This window comes from Podarcis raffonei, chromosome 1 (genome assembly GCF_027172205.1).
Source record: "Podarcis raffonei isolate rPodRaf1 chromosome 1, rPodRaf1.pri, whole genome shotgun sequence".
In the NCBI taxonomy this organism is placed as follows: domain Eukaryota; kingdom Metazoa; phylum Chordata; class Lepidosauria; order Squamata; family Lacertidae; genus Podarcis; species Podarcis raffonei.
Window position 1 is genome coordinate 89,990,495 of NC_070602.1, and position 14,217 is coordinate 90,004,711.

At 39.9% G+C, this 14,217-nt stretch overlaps 1 protein-coding gene across 6 annotated transcripts in view; it reads left to right on the plus strand.

Moving 5' to 3' along the window:
- Window positions 1-13,536, plus strand: part of RALB (RAS like proto-oncogene B) — a 29,843-nt gene extending 16,307 nt beyond the window's left edge. For 5 of the 6 annotated variants that reach the window (XM_053403143.1, XM_053403179.1, XM_053403159.1 and 2 more), the window contains exons 2-5: window positions 8,103-8,259; window positions 9,554-9,762; window positions 10,773-10,950; window positions 11,970-13,536. In XM_053403143.1, the coding sequence (XP_053259118.1) occupies window positions 8,146-8,259; window positions 9,554-9,762; window positions 10,773-10,950; window positions 11,970-12,089 (621 nt within the window). In that variant the 5' untranslated portion in view covers window positions 8,103-8,145 and the 3' untranslated portion in view covers window positions 12,090-13,536. Of the gene's footprint in view, window positions 1-2,410; window positions 2,513-8,102; window positions 8,260-9,553; window positions 9,763-10,772; window positions 10,951-11,969 lie in introns of those variants that run through there. The other variant, XM_053403170.1, reaches the window with a different exon arrangement.
- Window positions 13,537-14,217: the final 681 nt, after the last annotated feature.

The following is a 14,217-nucleotide window of genomic DNA, read 5'->3' on the forward strand; positions in this document are numbered from 1 at the left end:
GGGGATTGGTTCTGGCGGAGAGATGGAGGTGCTGCTGCTGCTGCTGCTCTGCTTTTAAGCACTTCCCTTTTCTGTGGAGTTCCGAGTGTTTTCCTTGGTGGCGCCACCGAAATGGTGTCCGCCTGGGCTGAAGCAGAGGGGCGGGATTGTGCGGCTTCTCGACCTCAAGCCAGACGATGCCTTGGGGTGTGTTCAGCGGCAGGATACCTTCGAAATAGCATGTGCTGGGGGCAAACAACAGGTGGAAGCTCCATGGCTTCGTTGCGGAGAGTTGGTGTAATGCAGAGATGGGAGGCCTTTGACTTTTCAGTTGCTTTTGGACGCGATTCCCATCGAGCCCAGAGAACCTGGTTAATGGTCAAGGGCAGCGGAGGGCCACAGGTTCACTGGTTTAGTGTCTGACAGGCTAAGGCTGCAGTCCTCAGTTGATCCCATTGGATTCACTGAGACTACTGTGTGGACATGGTTAGGAGTGCAATGAACTGGGAAATCCCAGGGTCACTTTCAGGTCTCCGCCATCTGCGTTTTGTGACACACACATTGCATAGAATAGTATACAAATTGTAAATATTATCCACTTCCTGCGTGTGGACCCTGTAAGGTTGGCTAGAAGGGATCTTTGTATAGTTGTCATTGGGGTAGAGCTAGGAACGCTTTGAGACAAAGTAAAGAGTGTAGGGAAAGAGGGGTCATTAACCAGTATGTCTGGATTATGAATTGTGAGAAAGGAGGATTTCCCCTTTCAGTTACTGGGGGAGGTCAGTAGGCAGGAGCAGACTTTGGATCTGCCAAGGTTATTCTAATGAGTTTGTGAGTGCAGGGTATTTATAGAATTGGGCAGGAGTACTTGAAATTCCTCCTCTCTGGCCAGGTTATAATTGTATACATCGATTGAAACATGAATATGATGTGGCCAAATTGTAAGCATAGCTGACTCAATTGTTTGGGCTTGTCCGGTTCTTCAGATATGGATTGGGGTGCTGTAACATGGATATGGCAATACTTGAATTGCTATTGCTCTATCCTGGCTTTTGACACCTGTTATATGGACCCACCTTATTTTCCATTAAAATTGCTATATTTTCATATTGCTGTAACCTGCTCCGGGACCTTGTGGTAAGGGTTCTTAAGAAATAATGGGTGCATATATATATATAGTCCCATGAAAATGATAAGAATATGTGGTGAAAGAAAATGAGAAGCTGCTGCTTATAGATGCAGCTCTTTTTGGCCTGGTTATTTTTTTCCAGAGCCCCAACAATACTTGCTGTCAAATCTTGTATGGAATATAAGTTGAAATGTTGGGTGGAGAAGACTGGTCTGCTTTTATGGTGTTGGTCACATTGCCAGATCCATAAGCATGTGTGATGGAAAGGTAGTTGTCTGTCTTCAGTGCGCGTCCTTTCACTGGGCACATTTTTGCTGTGACATCCCAGCTGGGGTTGTTTAGATGCACAATGTTGATTTTGAGCTATGTGGAGAAGACAGCAGCACAAGAGATGCTCTGTAAAGGAAGGGATAGACAGGCTTGAGTTAGGGTGCTTGTGATGCCAGTGAAAACTGCTGCTTGAGAAGACTTTCCTTTCCCACTGGAGTAGGAGCTGACAGATTGTCTGTAAATCTGAGGGTTGCTGTACTGATTTAAAGCCCTTCTCCAGAAAGGCATGATGTGTATGCAGATTTTAACCGAGCATGTGATACTAGCCAAGCATTGAGTCATTGTTAATTGGAAACTTAATACTTACTCTTTCTGCAGCTGCACAGAAAGACAGGGGTTATTAACTACTGCTTATTATTTTTAATCAAATACTTGCTAATTTGTGGAGTTTCCTTTTCTTAAAAAAATCTGAAGCTGGCAGGCTTAAGAAAATTCACTTCTTTAAATCACTGTAAAAAGCTGTAAAGGAGATTGTAGTTGAGGTTATTTTCTATAAGGTTGCTGCTCAATTTAACAGATGAATACATCATGGTTAGAAGAAAAGAACAAATCCAAATCTCTTGCCAACCATCTCTTTCCTATTGGTGCCAGCCTTTCTACTGGTAGTAAATTCGAAAGTTTAAATGATTTAGAGTTTCAACTTGTAGAGGAATTATTCCATTAATTGCTAATGTAAATGTTTTTCGAATGGCAAGCTTGTGTCTATTGTTCTATCAGGTGGTGCTGTGTGATATATGTGTGTTACTTACAATCCACTGCATATTGTAGCCTTGACTGTAGCTTTGCCTACAAAGTATGATGATAATGTAATGTACCTTAAAATTGGTAGAACTGTGCAGGATGGATTGGCAGTTACCGGGCATGTTTTCCAATTAGATGGAAAGTAAATTCCCATGTTGGTTGGTTGAGTAGTACAGTACATATTACTAATTTTAAAACTGAACACATCCTTTCCTCCTTCATCCATCACAGCTGTGGCCTTTCCTATGGATCTTCCTGATGTAAACTCTCAATCTAAGCCAGTGAGAAAGAATCTGAACTGAACATTAAACCAAACTGGCCTGCGGTTATAAGGTCTGCAGTGGGTTGTTTTGTCTGCTGGATAGGTTCTTGCATTGTATCTTACAATAAATGTGCAATCCAATGCAGAGGAATGTTTTGATCTGAACTACACTTCCCTTCAGTGTGATGCATATTGCAGGTTCATGACATGATTGAGATTCAGGTTAGTAGGTTACTGGAGTAAACAACCAGTGCACAAGCTTTGATTAGAAGCCTGGAATCAAATTTGGTGACTGTAAGGAAATGTTTTAAATACAGTGGTACCTCGGGTTACAGATGCTTCAGGTAACAGACTCTGCTAACCCAGAAATAGTACCTCGGGTTAAGAACTTTGCTTCAGGATGAGAACAGAAATTGCGCGGCGGCAGTGGGAGGCCCCATTAGCTAAAGTGGTGCTTCAGGTTAAGAACAGTTTCAGGTTAAGAACGGACCTCCAGAACGAATGAAGTACTTAACCCAAGGTACCACTGTGTGTGTTATGTTTCTAGTGTTATTTTTGAAGCCTAACAAATATTTGCTAGCCTGGCTGCAACTAGAAACAAGGGTTTTGGTTTGTTTTTTGTTTTTAAAAAAGCTTAGTTGTCTCAGTTGTATATATCAACTTGATGTAAACAGTCAGCCTTGTCAGTCTGAATAAATTATTTCTTAAGCACACACAAATATGACAACTTTTAATCTCTTATTTTGATAAAATATGTAGGCTTCTGCCCAAGGCAAGATTTGAAGGTACTGGTGGAAGAGAATGTACAATTATGTATATATGTGAAAATAGCTACTGAGGCTTTTGCATAAATGACTGCTTCGGAAGCTAAACTGGGTGTAACAGTACAGATAAATTTAACAAAAGATCAGAATTCTATGGTCCAGAGATCACCAAGCTTTTGTGGGGCTTGTGCATGTTTGCAACCCAGAGAAAATGTTGGTGTGCATCACACAAACACCCCAACCAATTACACACTGCATCCTACTATTTTGGCTACAAGGCAATTCTTCTTTCCAGTCTTATTTCAGTGAGTAGATGGGATTCTGTTTGTTCCAGGAAAGGCCTCTGCAGATGTACCTGAGGGTGCCATGTTTGCAACCCCTGCTATAGTCTCTGGAGTGGCATCCCAGGACAGGAGAGGGAGAGTTGCTCTTGCAGGTTTCCCTGTCTGAAGCATGGCAACCTCTGCTGTTCTTGCTCCTCTGCTGGTGGGAATATCCAAACCCTCCTGTTCCCCTAACATGATGCCAGAATATTGTAGGGGGCAGGGGCAGGGGCAGGAGAATGCCGTCCTGGAGCAGGCATAACTTGTTTTCCCTCCAGCCATGTCTATATTGACAAACATGAGAGAGGCAGGGCTTTGGATTTCCCCATTCTTTTGCTGCTGTTTCTCCCTTCCCTGATGCTTTGAGGAAAAAATGGCAAATTCCTGGATTAAAACACAGTTTACTGTTTTAAATAAATATTTAAACTATTTATGTAATAAAGAATTTTAGACTTGCTATCATACTGCTAAAACAAATGTCTAAACAACAACAAAAAATACTTAACAGCTTCCTGATGATTGCATATAACCTACCAAGGTATAATAAACATTTTACTTGTTTATTTAGTTCATTTGTGTATTTTTGTTTAAATTAGTAGTTGTACCTTTTTGAGGCTTCATGGGAAATGTACTCAAAGTATTTGAGACTCAGAAATAGGCTGTCCCAGTCAGTGGCCGAGCAATATTGAGAAATTTCCAAAACAGTTACTCAGGTTAATGAAAACAGGGGGAAATGAATGCCTGCCACACAATGTTGCATCCTATTTTGGCCCGGGCTGCATTTCCCTATGCTTGACTCACTGCTTCAAGATCAGAGCTCTGTGGAGTTGATGGTGACTTGATATAAACTAGTTTTTCCTCTTTGATATGCCAGTTTTGATTGCATCACTAATGAGCCCAGAGCATGTATTTCCCTAAACTTTTATATTTGGTCACTGAGCAAGCTTGACTGTTTATGTCGACAAAAAGGGTAGAATGCTCCTTTAGATTCAGTGAATAATATTATGGTCCCAAGAAAGAAAGCAGAATGATGGCATGTAGCCATGGCAACAACATTTTGTGTGTGGGCTTTTTAATGTAGGAGGATTCAGGTATCCTTGGTTATTGCTCAGCATTTTTTATCTAGGTTAAGGAAGAAATTTGCATTTTTAAACAAAATCAGCTTGGGAAATGTATGCACTCTGTTGCTCAGAATGCATATGTTATTATTATTTTTTTTAAAGGACTTGGCTTGCAGTAGAAGGCTATCTTCTACATAGGTTTCAATTAAACTCTTGGGACTCCAAGCCTGAAGCTACTTGTGCCTAATACTGAAAGGCAAAATATTCTTTCTGTTTAACATTGAGAGATAAGAATAGACAAAAAAGTGCCTAGCTTTGTTCTAATTTAATCTATCAATACACTTCTGTCATATAAAGCATTACCCTTTGGGCTTTCTGAATGTTCTGACCTATTGTTCAAGGCTAAGTGATGTGGGGAGAGAAGCAAAAATAGCTGTCTAATTTATTTAGATATAAAGAGCAGCAAAAGGTAACCATTTGAACAGCTGAAGTATCTCTTCATAATATAAATCATAATATAAGTGGCAATCCCTTGACTTAAACTTAATAGTACAGTACTTACAGCCTGGCCCAAGTTTTATAGCTTGCCTTTGAATGATTCACTTGAATAAATGTACTCTTGAATGATTAAAGGCTGCTCGGCCACCTCTCTATCTCTCTCTTTCATGTGGCAAACATGGTGTTCTTAAATACATGGTGACTAAACCGATCACTTGTTGGTACATGTTTAGTCCTTCAGCTTTTCTGGTAGTTAGTCACAGTAGACTATTAGTGTTGTCACCTGCCCCTGGCATAACATGCACACACATTCTCTAACAATGTATATATGAAAATTGTGTGGTGATCTGGTGGTGGGAGAGCTCCTATACATCCTTATTGGGAGAACATTAGAACAATTAGGCTTGCCTATAAGCTCTCTTTGATACAGTGGTACCTCGGGTTAAGAACTTAATTTGTTCCAGAGGTCCGTTCTTAACCTGAAACGTTTCTTAACCTGAGGTACCACTTTAGCTAATGGGGCCTCCTGCTGCTGCTGTGCCGCCACTGTGCAATTTCTGTTCTCATCCTGAAGCAAAGTTCTTAACCCGAGGTACTATTTCTGGGTTAGCGGACTCTGTAACCTGAAGCGTGGTACCACTGTACATGGATTTGTTTTATGCTGATCAGAGTCAGGGGGTTACCAGACAGTTTAAGTTGTCACTGGAACACCTAGGGTCCTCAATCCTCCAGGTGTTTCTTTTTCAGTGGTCTTTAATTACTCTTAAGAACATTATTATATTTTGGTAAAACTGCTAAATGTATAATGTATGTAACTTGAACCTTGTGACTTCATAGTCTCTGTATCTTTCTGTGCCATACATGAACTATGAAGATACAAAATACAACACAATACAGTATTGCAATTTATACAGAATATATTTAGTTTAAAATTTCAGCCAATAATTTAGAAGTTGGTTACTGGAAGGGTTTCACAAAGGAGTTCTGTTTGTATCTGTATAAACTAAAGCCCCTCTGAAGAATGGCTGCTTTCAGTTGCATTGTAGCTGGAGAAAGTCTGTAAACGCCAGCTGCATGGCAAGTAAAATGAGAATGATTGAGCATGCTTGCTTAACTGTAGTTTGCTTCCTACTTCACAGATTCTATTTTAAGATGCTAAATAATGAAATGGAAAGCAACGGACTCTTGAAGCCATTTGATTGTTTTAAAATTGATTTAAGTTGTACTGAAATAATGTAATATTCATCTCTTTGGGTGTATTTACATAAACATTGCCTATATAAAGAGCCTCATACTACAAAGCAGCTTCTAAAAATGTAAGGTGTCTCAAGGAAATTCCTGTTCATAGGTTACAGGGGTGGCCAACTCCCAAGAGACTGCGGTCTACTCACAGAGTTAAAAACTGGCAGTGATCTACCCCTGTTTTTTGGGGTTCAGGTCAAAGTTGTTGAGCTCTTTTAGGGGAGCCAAAGTTGTTGTTAAGGGAAATGTGTGGTTTAAGTGAATGCAGAGTTAAGACATCATCTCAAAGGTGTCTTGCTTATCCTGAGTTCCTATAAACTGGATATGAGGGAAGGGTCAATACTATAGATATGCGGGGGCAACACAGAGGGTGCTTTACTCCAGTGGTTTGTTTCCCTGAGGTGGTTATACCATGCAATATAGCTAAATTTGGTGTAAAATGAGTTTGACAGTTTCTGGTCCATTCCGAAACACAGCCTACGGTAGCCCTATTCAGGCATTCTGAATTGGGCATAAGTCAGTGCATGAAGAGAAGAGAGCATGCAGTAGCTGCGCCCTACCAAACCATGTCCTTTTAGTCCTCCAGGGGGTTGTTTTATTTTTTGACAGACCTTTACAGCTCTAGTTTGATATTTTAAACTAAAATGTATGTCCCTGTTTAGGCAAAATATCTTGGTGGTATCCATTGTAGTACAGTGGTACCTTGGGTTACATATCCTTCAGGTTCCATACGCTTCAGGTTACAGACTCCGCTAACCCAGAAATAGTACCTCGGGTTAAGAACTTTGCTTCAGGATGGGAACAGAAATCGTGTGGTGGCGGCACAGCGGCAGCAGGAGACCCCATTAGCTAAAGTGGTCTTCAGGTTAAGAACAGATCTCCAGAATGAATTAAGTACGTAACCAAAGGTACCACTGCAGTACCATTGGTGCAAGGGTTTCCATTTGTACAACAGAAATTCCCTACCCTCTCTTTGTGTGCCCTTCCCCGTATCTGCTGCAGAGGGTTGGAGATAACCCAGAAGAGATTTGGGTCCACAAAAAGAGGAAGAAGAAGGTCCATTACACAGCCAGAAGTCCTTGAGCTGATGGTACTACTTCATTGGATCCCACCATTAACTGTAGTTGGTTGAAAACAAATGGCTGCTTCCAAGCTCCACCTGGTAGATGAGCCAGAAGAAGAGAGAATGGGGAACACACAAACCTGAGGCACTCTGTTCATGTGGCACTCTGGTTCGGTGTCATGTTGTGGCCAGTAAAATTGGGGATAGTTCATAAATGCTCCTTTGGTCTCTTCACTTAACAGTTGCAGGTTGTATGATGAGCTGTGTGTTGGAGTTGCTCAAATTTTACTTGCTTCATTCTGCCTTGGCTGCGGCAAAGAGAAACAAACCACAGGGCTGAATTAGCATCACATGTCATGTGATCCATTACCTGTGACTTGTTTTTCTCCAAACAAACCAGAAACATAAACCAGGGCTTGTTGCTTCCCACTCAGGGTTTGTTTGGGGGACAGGAATGCTGGTTTGCCTAGTGTGTCAAGCCTCATGACCTGTTTGCTGCAGTTGAGCAGGGTGAGCAGGGTATCTAGCAATACTGCTCATTCATTGGAAGCCATAGTTTATGCCTGACTGTAGCTTACCAAGGTGTGCACTGTTAATACTGTAGAGCAAAAGCATTAATCAAAGGGCGTTGTGATAAATCTCTACACTGATTCTAAATTTTAAATACTTGATTTACATACCAAACACGTTTTCTGTTTCTTACCTTTTAGCTCATCAGTCTGCTTTGGTGGTGCTTGACAACAGTGCAGAAAAATGGCTGCTAACAAGGCAAAAAACCAGAGCTCTCTGGCCCTCCACAAAGTAATCATGGTTGGCAGCGGAGGTGTGGGCAAATCAGCACTTACACTTCAGTTTATGTATGATGAGGTAAGATTTGTTATCTTTGTGTACATTTTCAGTTACAGTGGAGTGGACCATTATTGGATCTGCACTTTGCTTCCTTAATATGAAATAACTAAGCACAGACATAGATTGGTTCAGAAACACAGGAAAAAACCATTATTCTTCAAAACTGAAGTTTCTTCCTAAAAGAGCTATAACCCCATTAACTATAGCAGGGCCAGTAAAACAGTTGATTTTATATTGTTGAATTCTTGCATTTACAGCTTAGTTCAGAGATTAAGTTCCTCTTTCACAAAAACTTGGAGGTTCAAGTAGGCTGTTCTGCTCTTATCTGTCTGAAGCACTCCAGAGAATTTGTTGTGCTATATATAAATACTTTATGATAACAATAGTACATCAAATGTCACTTAGAGCTGTGTGTGTTCTGTGGTTCCATGCTTGTGCTGCAGAAGCACAGAATCTGACATTGGGTTGGCTCCTCAAGAAAACTTCAATCTATAGAAATGACCAGGGCATTGTTTGAACAGTGTGAAATCTCAGAAGCTGGGGTGGGAGCTTGCAGGGAATGATGTTGTCTTTTCTCATCACAAAAAGAAACATACCGTACATATTTTTAAAATGCTGTATTTCTTTTTGCTAAGAATCTCATATTCCAGCCCCACCCGTATAAACTCTTAATGTCTGCACAACTCTAATTCCATAGTGAAGGAGGCATTTTTAGCCTTGTGTCCTGTGCTCTTCAGGGTCAAAACCGCAGCCTTAAAATAGCAGAACGAAAGAAAATACTTTGTATCCAAGAAGCATGATAAGATTCGATAGTTGGTTTCCAACTGCTAAGAGAATGTATAAATAGTATATTGTCTATCGCTTGAGACCTACATGTTGGTCACAGTTCATGTGGGTCCTCAGATGTTCATAGAATTGTAGAGTTGAAAGGGACCCTGAGGGGCATTTAGTTCAACCCCCTGCAATGCAGGAATCTCAACTAAAGTATGCTGGACTGCAGTTCTCATAATCCCCAGTCACCTTAGCCAGTAATCAGGGATGATGGGAATTGTAGTCCAAAAATATCAGGGCACCCAAGGTTGAAGAACACTTATATAAGGTGGCTTGTAAGGTAAACTATTTTGCTACATTGTTCCCAGAAGTCACTACTGATAATTTGATAACCCATCCATATTGGTCTTTGATGTCTAGTCTTCTTGGCATATGGGCTGAAGGAATCCTTATTGGCATATGGGCTGAAGTTGACAAAAATCAGGTATCAGAAGCTGAGTATGGGTACTCTACAGTTAATTACTCCTCTTATAACTCTTAGTTTGTTGAAGACTATGAACCTACGAAGGCTGATAGTTACAGAAAGAAAGTAGTTTTGGATGGTGAGGAAGTACAGATCGATATTTTGGATACAGCTGGACAAGAAGATTATGCAGCTATTCGAGACAATTACTTCCGTAGTGGAGAGGGTTTTCTCCTAGTTTTCTCCATAACTGAGCATGAATCCTTTACAGCAACAGCAGAGTTTAGGTAAGTAGTGATGTCTAGGCATTTTCTGTAGGCTTTGTGTGTGGTGCATATACTGTGTGCCAAAAAAGGAATATGGTCCAATGAACTGAATAATATGCCAAAGTGAACATCATTTTACAAGTGTAACTAATAGTGAAATTGAGGTGGTTACCTGGGTGGAATTCATTTGACCCAGGTAACACAGACGTTTCCTTACTTTTTGCCACTGAAGGGTAAGATAATCTTCTTTGCCCTGCCCTGCCTTGCCTCCCAGGGACAACATTTTAAGTGTTGTGCTTCACTTTCTTAATATTTTGTTCCTGCAGTTGGAACAGGAAAATATTGAGCACATCTGAAGGTATAAAGGCTATGGATGAACATTAGCAATATTTGTGTTAAGTATGTTTAGCTGTTTCTTGGGGTGAATGTTTGCAGCAGAATCTTAGTTTTGGAAGGGACCTCAGAGGTCATCCAGTCCAACCTTTGCAAATGCAGGAAACACACTATTACGGTATCCCTGTTTGTTTGCTATTGAGCCTTCTCTTAAAAATGTCTAATGAAGAAAATTACACCAACTTTCAAGGAAGTCTGTTCCACTGTTGGAATAGCTTGTACCATCAATAGGTTATTCCTAATGTTTAGTTTTATCCCTTTCATTTATCATTTGAACCCATTGGTTCATGCCCTACTGTCTGGAGCGAACAAAAGCAAATTTTCTTCATCTCCGTGTGGCAGCTGTTTGTATATTTGAAGATGTCTATTATAACCTCTTGCTAAACTTATCAAACTCCTTCAACTTTTCTTGGCCTTTGTCTCCAGGCCCACACTATCTCTGTCAACTTCCTTGAGACACATTCCTTTTGTAGTTTTAGTTGAGCAAAGAACTTTAAATCTGTATTTATTTCAGAAATGCTCCCATCTTTCCTTGGCATGCGAAATAATAAATTGGTGTACATTTGCCATAGTTTTAGACCACTGGGAAATTGCTATGATAGCCACCTCAGTTGCTTGTGTTTAATATTTTTTACTAGGGAGCAGATCCTGCGTGTAAAAGCTGAAGAGGACAAGATACCTTTACTTGTGGTGGGAAATAAATCTGACTTGGAAGACCGTCGGCAAGTGCCTGTAGAAGCGGCTAGAAGTAAAGCAGACGAGTGGGGAGTGCAATATGTAGAGACATCAGCAAAAACCAGAGCAAATGTAGATAAGGTAAAGTACTAAGTTGGTTTTGGGACAGCAGCCTTCTAAATGTGGTTACTGACTTGCAGTTGTGGATAAATACAAAGCAAGAAACTTCTGCCTTTTGAGGACTCCTTTTATTGTGGAGAATTTGAGGGGAGTCGTGTTTAAGAACTATAGGGCTCTCATTCGGATAGCAAGGAAACTTGCTACTTTTATGTGAGAATACAGGATTCCTGTCTTGGCTGCTGGTTTTCCTCTTAAATTATGCTCCGACTACAAACTGTGTAATGTGGCTGGGTTAAATGAATATTAGTATGACCATGCTGAACACATCTTGTAGTATATTCATGGCATATAATGACTTGGCATGAGTTTAATTGAGAAGTACTGGTTTCCTTGCAACCTTGCTAAATGCCTTCCAAAGGTAGCCTTCTCAGTTGCTCTCGATCACCAAAACTTCTTTAAAAAGTGCATTGGGGGTTATTGCAATATAATCTGGGCTTCAGATCTCATTTCCGAAAATCTTGTCAGCAAATTCAGAAGCTCACTAAGATTGAATTCAAAGTTCTTCATCTTAAATATGTGTCATTAAGCTTCATGTTAGTATGCATAAAGACTAGGTCTCCATTTAAACTTTTCGTGTGTCCATAGGAAAATGTTCCTATAGAATTCTTCTAGATTCCACTGTAATCCATGTATTCTGCACTAAATTTGGATCTTTATGCAAAAGTAATAATTCTAGATTCCACCATAATCCATGTATTCTGCACTAAATTTGGATCTTTATGCAAAAGTAATTAAAAAGAGTGTTGATTTAGTAGTCATTAAAACATTTCATTATGGACAAAATGTAATATTCTGTAGATACCTGTTGTATCTATTTCATTGTGTTCTTGTGTTTAGATTTTAAATCTATCTAAAACAACGGTAAAAAGGTCTATTCCTGTGGTAATTTTAACTTTTCTTATAAAGCAAACAACATATTGTATAATATTATTATTGGCCGAATCCCTATATGCTAAAAAAAATTCTGTTATTAATTTTAGGTATTCTTTGATCTAATGAGAGAGATTAGAGCCAAGAAGATGTCGGAAAACAAAGACAAGAATGGCAAGAAGAGCAGCAAGAACAAGAAGAGCTTTAAAGAAAGATGCTGCTTATTGTGATCTTTAGGAACTGTACATACAGGCTGCGGAATTAACAAGACATTTACCACTAAGGGTAGAGGACTGGATGAATGAGAAGACATCTTGATCCAATAAGCTTTTCCACTCACATAATAGCCTTTTTGAAAGTGCAAAACTTGGTTTGAAAAATTATGAAGTTCAACAAATCCATGTATACTGAAAGGGACAATTCTTGAAAGCAACTGTCCATGCTAAAAATATTGCCAGCAAATCTTCCTATCAGCAGTATGATCACTCTGAATTTCTCTCCTGTTGTTGCTCCCAATGTTGGCACTCCCTCTACAGACTCCTCCTCAGTCTTATGCAGTGGCTAGTTCTGATTGAAGTTCAACCAAAGTTACCTGCCTCTCCTATGTGACTTCCGTTTTGGTGCTCCTAATAAAGGCATAAGCCTTTCGCCATTCTTTTAAAAGGGAAAGTTAAGACATACTGAGATCTCTCTGGTCTCTGAAATTTGCACACAACTGTATTAAAGTAGGTTATGATGCTACTATTTTGCCAACATATTGGATGGACGCTATAAGGACTTAGTCATTCAGAAACAAAGACTCAGTAGTGAGTTGGTCTTTGAGTCATCGCTGCAGTATTCCTGAATTGAGCCTATAATTTCAGAGCATTAGTGGTTATTTTCTGGCACGCTGTATTTCCAATTTATTTCCTCCTTCATTCCAACAGCTTATTCGGGGTAAATGGACAAGGCAACTTTCTAATATTGAGAAATTCAAGTAATTCCATCCTGTCTGCCAAATACTAGACTTGCTCCCCCCTCCCCCCCAAAAAACTTGAACATTCTATTTGTGGTGTTGCAGTGAGTTTGTAAACATGTATTGAAGCTGTAGAAATTGGTGCATTTTTACTCTTTCAGTGTTTAACAAGGAAATTTGTTTCTTTTTTAAAAAAAATTGTGAGGGCGGCCCACACTGAAATCTAGTGAGTTTCCATTCAGTCTCATTTAAAGTCTGAGACGACCATCCATGAGTAACTAACTCTGCACACACTCAATTGAAATTAATTGTAATTATGCAAATCTAAGGCCCTTGTGCAGCAGAGTCCTGGGGATTGTGCCATACAGAAGCACTTTGCTATTTAACTATGCTGGGTTTTCCTTCCCTGTCTGTAATGAGTTATTGCTGTATTTGTAATTTCAAGAGTTGCATTTGAACACTCAGTACTGTTTTGCTAAGAGCAGGAGTGTGTGGGATTAAAGCAAGTGAAATGAGTGATCTTTTCACATCTTTACACTTGCCCCTTTAAAGTGACATCTGAGCTAATTATGTGAAGTTGCCAAAAAGCCCTGACCCTTATTGTTGTTGCACAGGTTGTATTAATTCTGCTGCTGCTGCAAAACTTTTTATATAGTTACTCAATAAATCATGGGGAGAAGTCTGTATTATAAAGGCAGCTAAATATACGCACTAAAAGCTTTTTTTCTGATTTTGTCACTACTTCATTGTTAATGTTGTGGATGGAAAAGCATGTGAAGGTGAGCAGATGAGCTTTTGAAATTATTTTTTTGCAGGCACAATAGGTGAACAACTTGGGTGTGATCACACAGGTGATCATTATTTTATCTGATTACAAAATAAGTTCAGAATCCACCTGGGAAGAAAGCTGTGCATGGGTACTCTGGTATAGCAGCAGCTTTGCGACATCAGCTGCTGCTTATAAATCTGAGAAGAGGGGGCAGCAGTCTGGAAACTGCAACTAAGAGTAAGTTACAAAACTCAGTGTTTCTCTTGCATAAGGGCAGAGGTTAGTTACCAAATAGGACTATGAGAGCTGCCGAAGTAAAGAAATCTCGATTTAAAGCTGCATACATTTGCATGCAAATGAAACAGTACTAAAGTGATAAATGAACATGTGGCAATATGCACCCTCTTTAGTTGCATTCTTCCTATGCTTGAGATAAGGTTTTTAAGCTACTGGTATCTCTAGATTTTTCTTTTTCTGCGTGATGGCAAAACCTGTTCAACCTAGCCTCTGTACAGTTGCTGAAAACTGCGTTTTGGCTGCTGGTGTCATCAGGGTTAAGTCCTGCTCATGCAGCAAGTCTGATTTGCCAGCATGTCATAGCTTCACCTCTCTGTGCCTCATCGAAGTACCATTT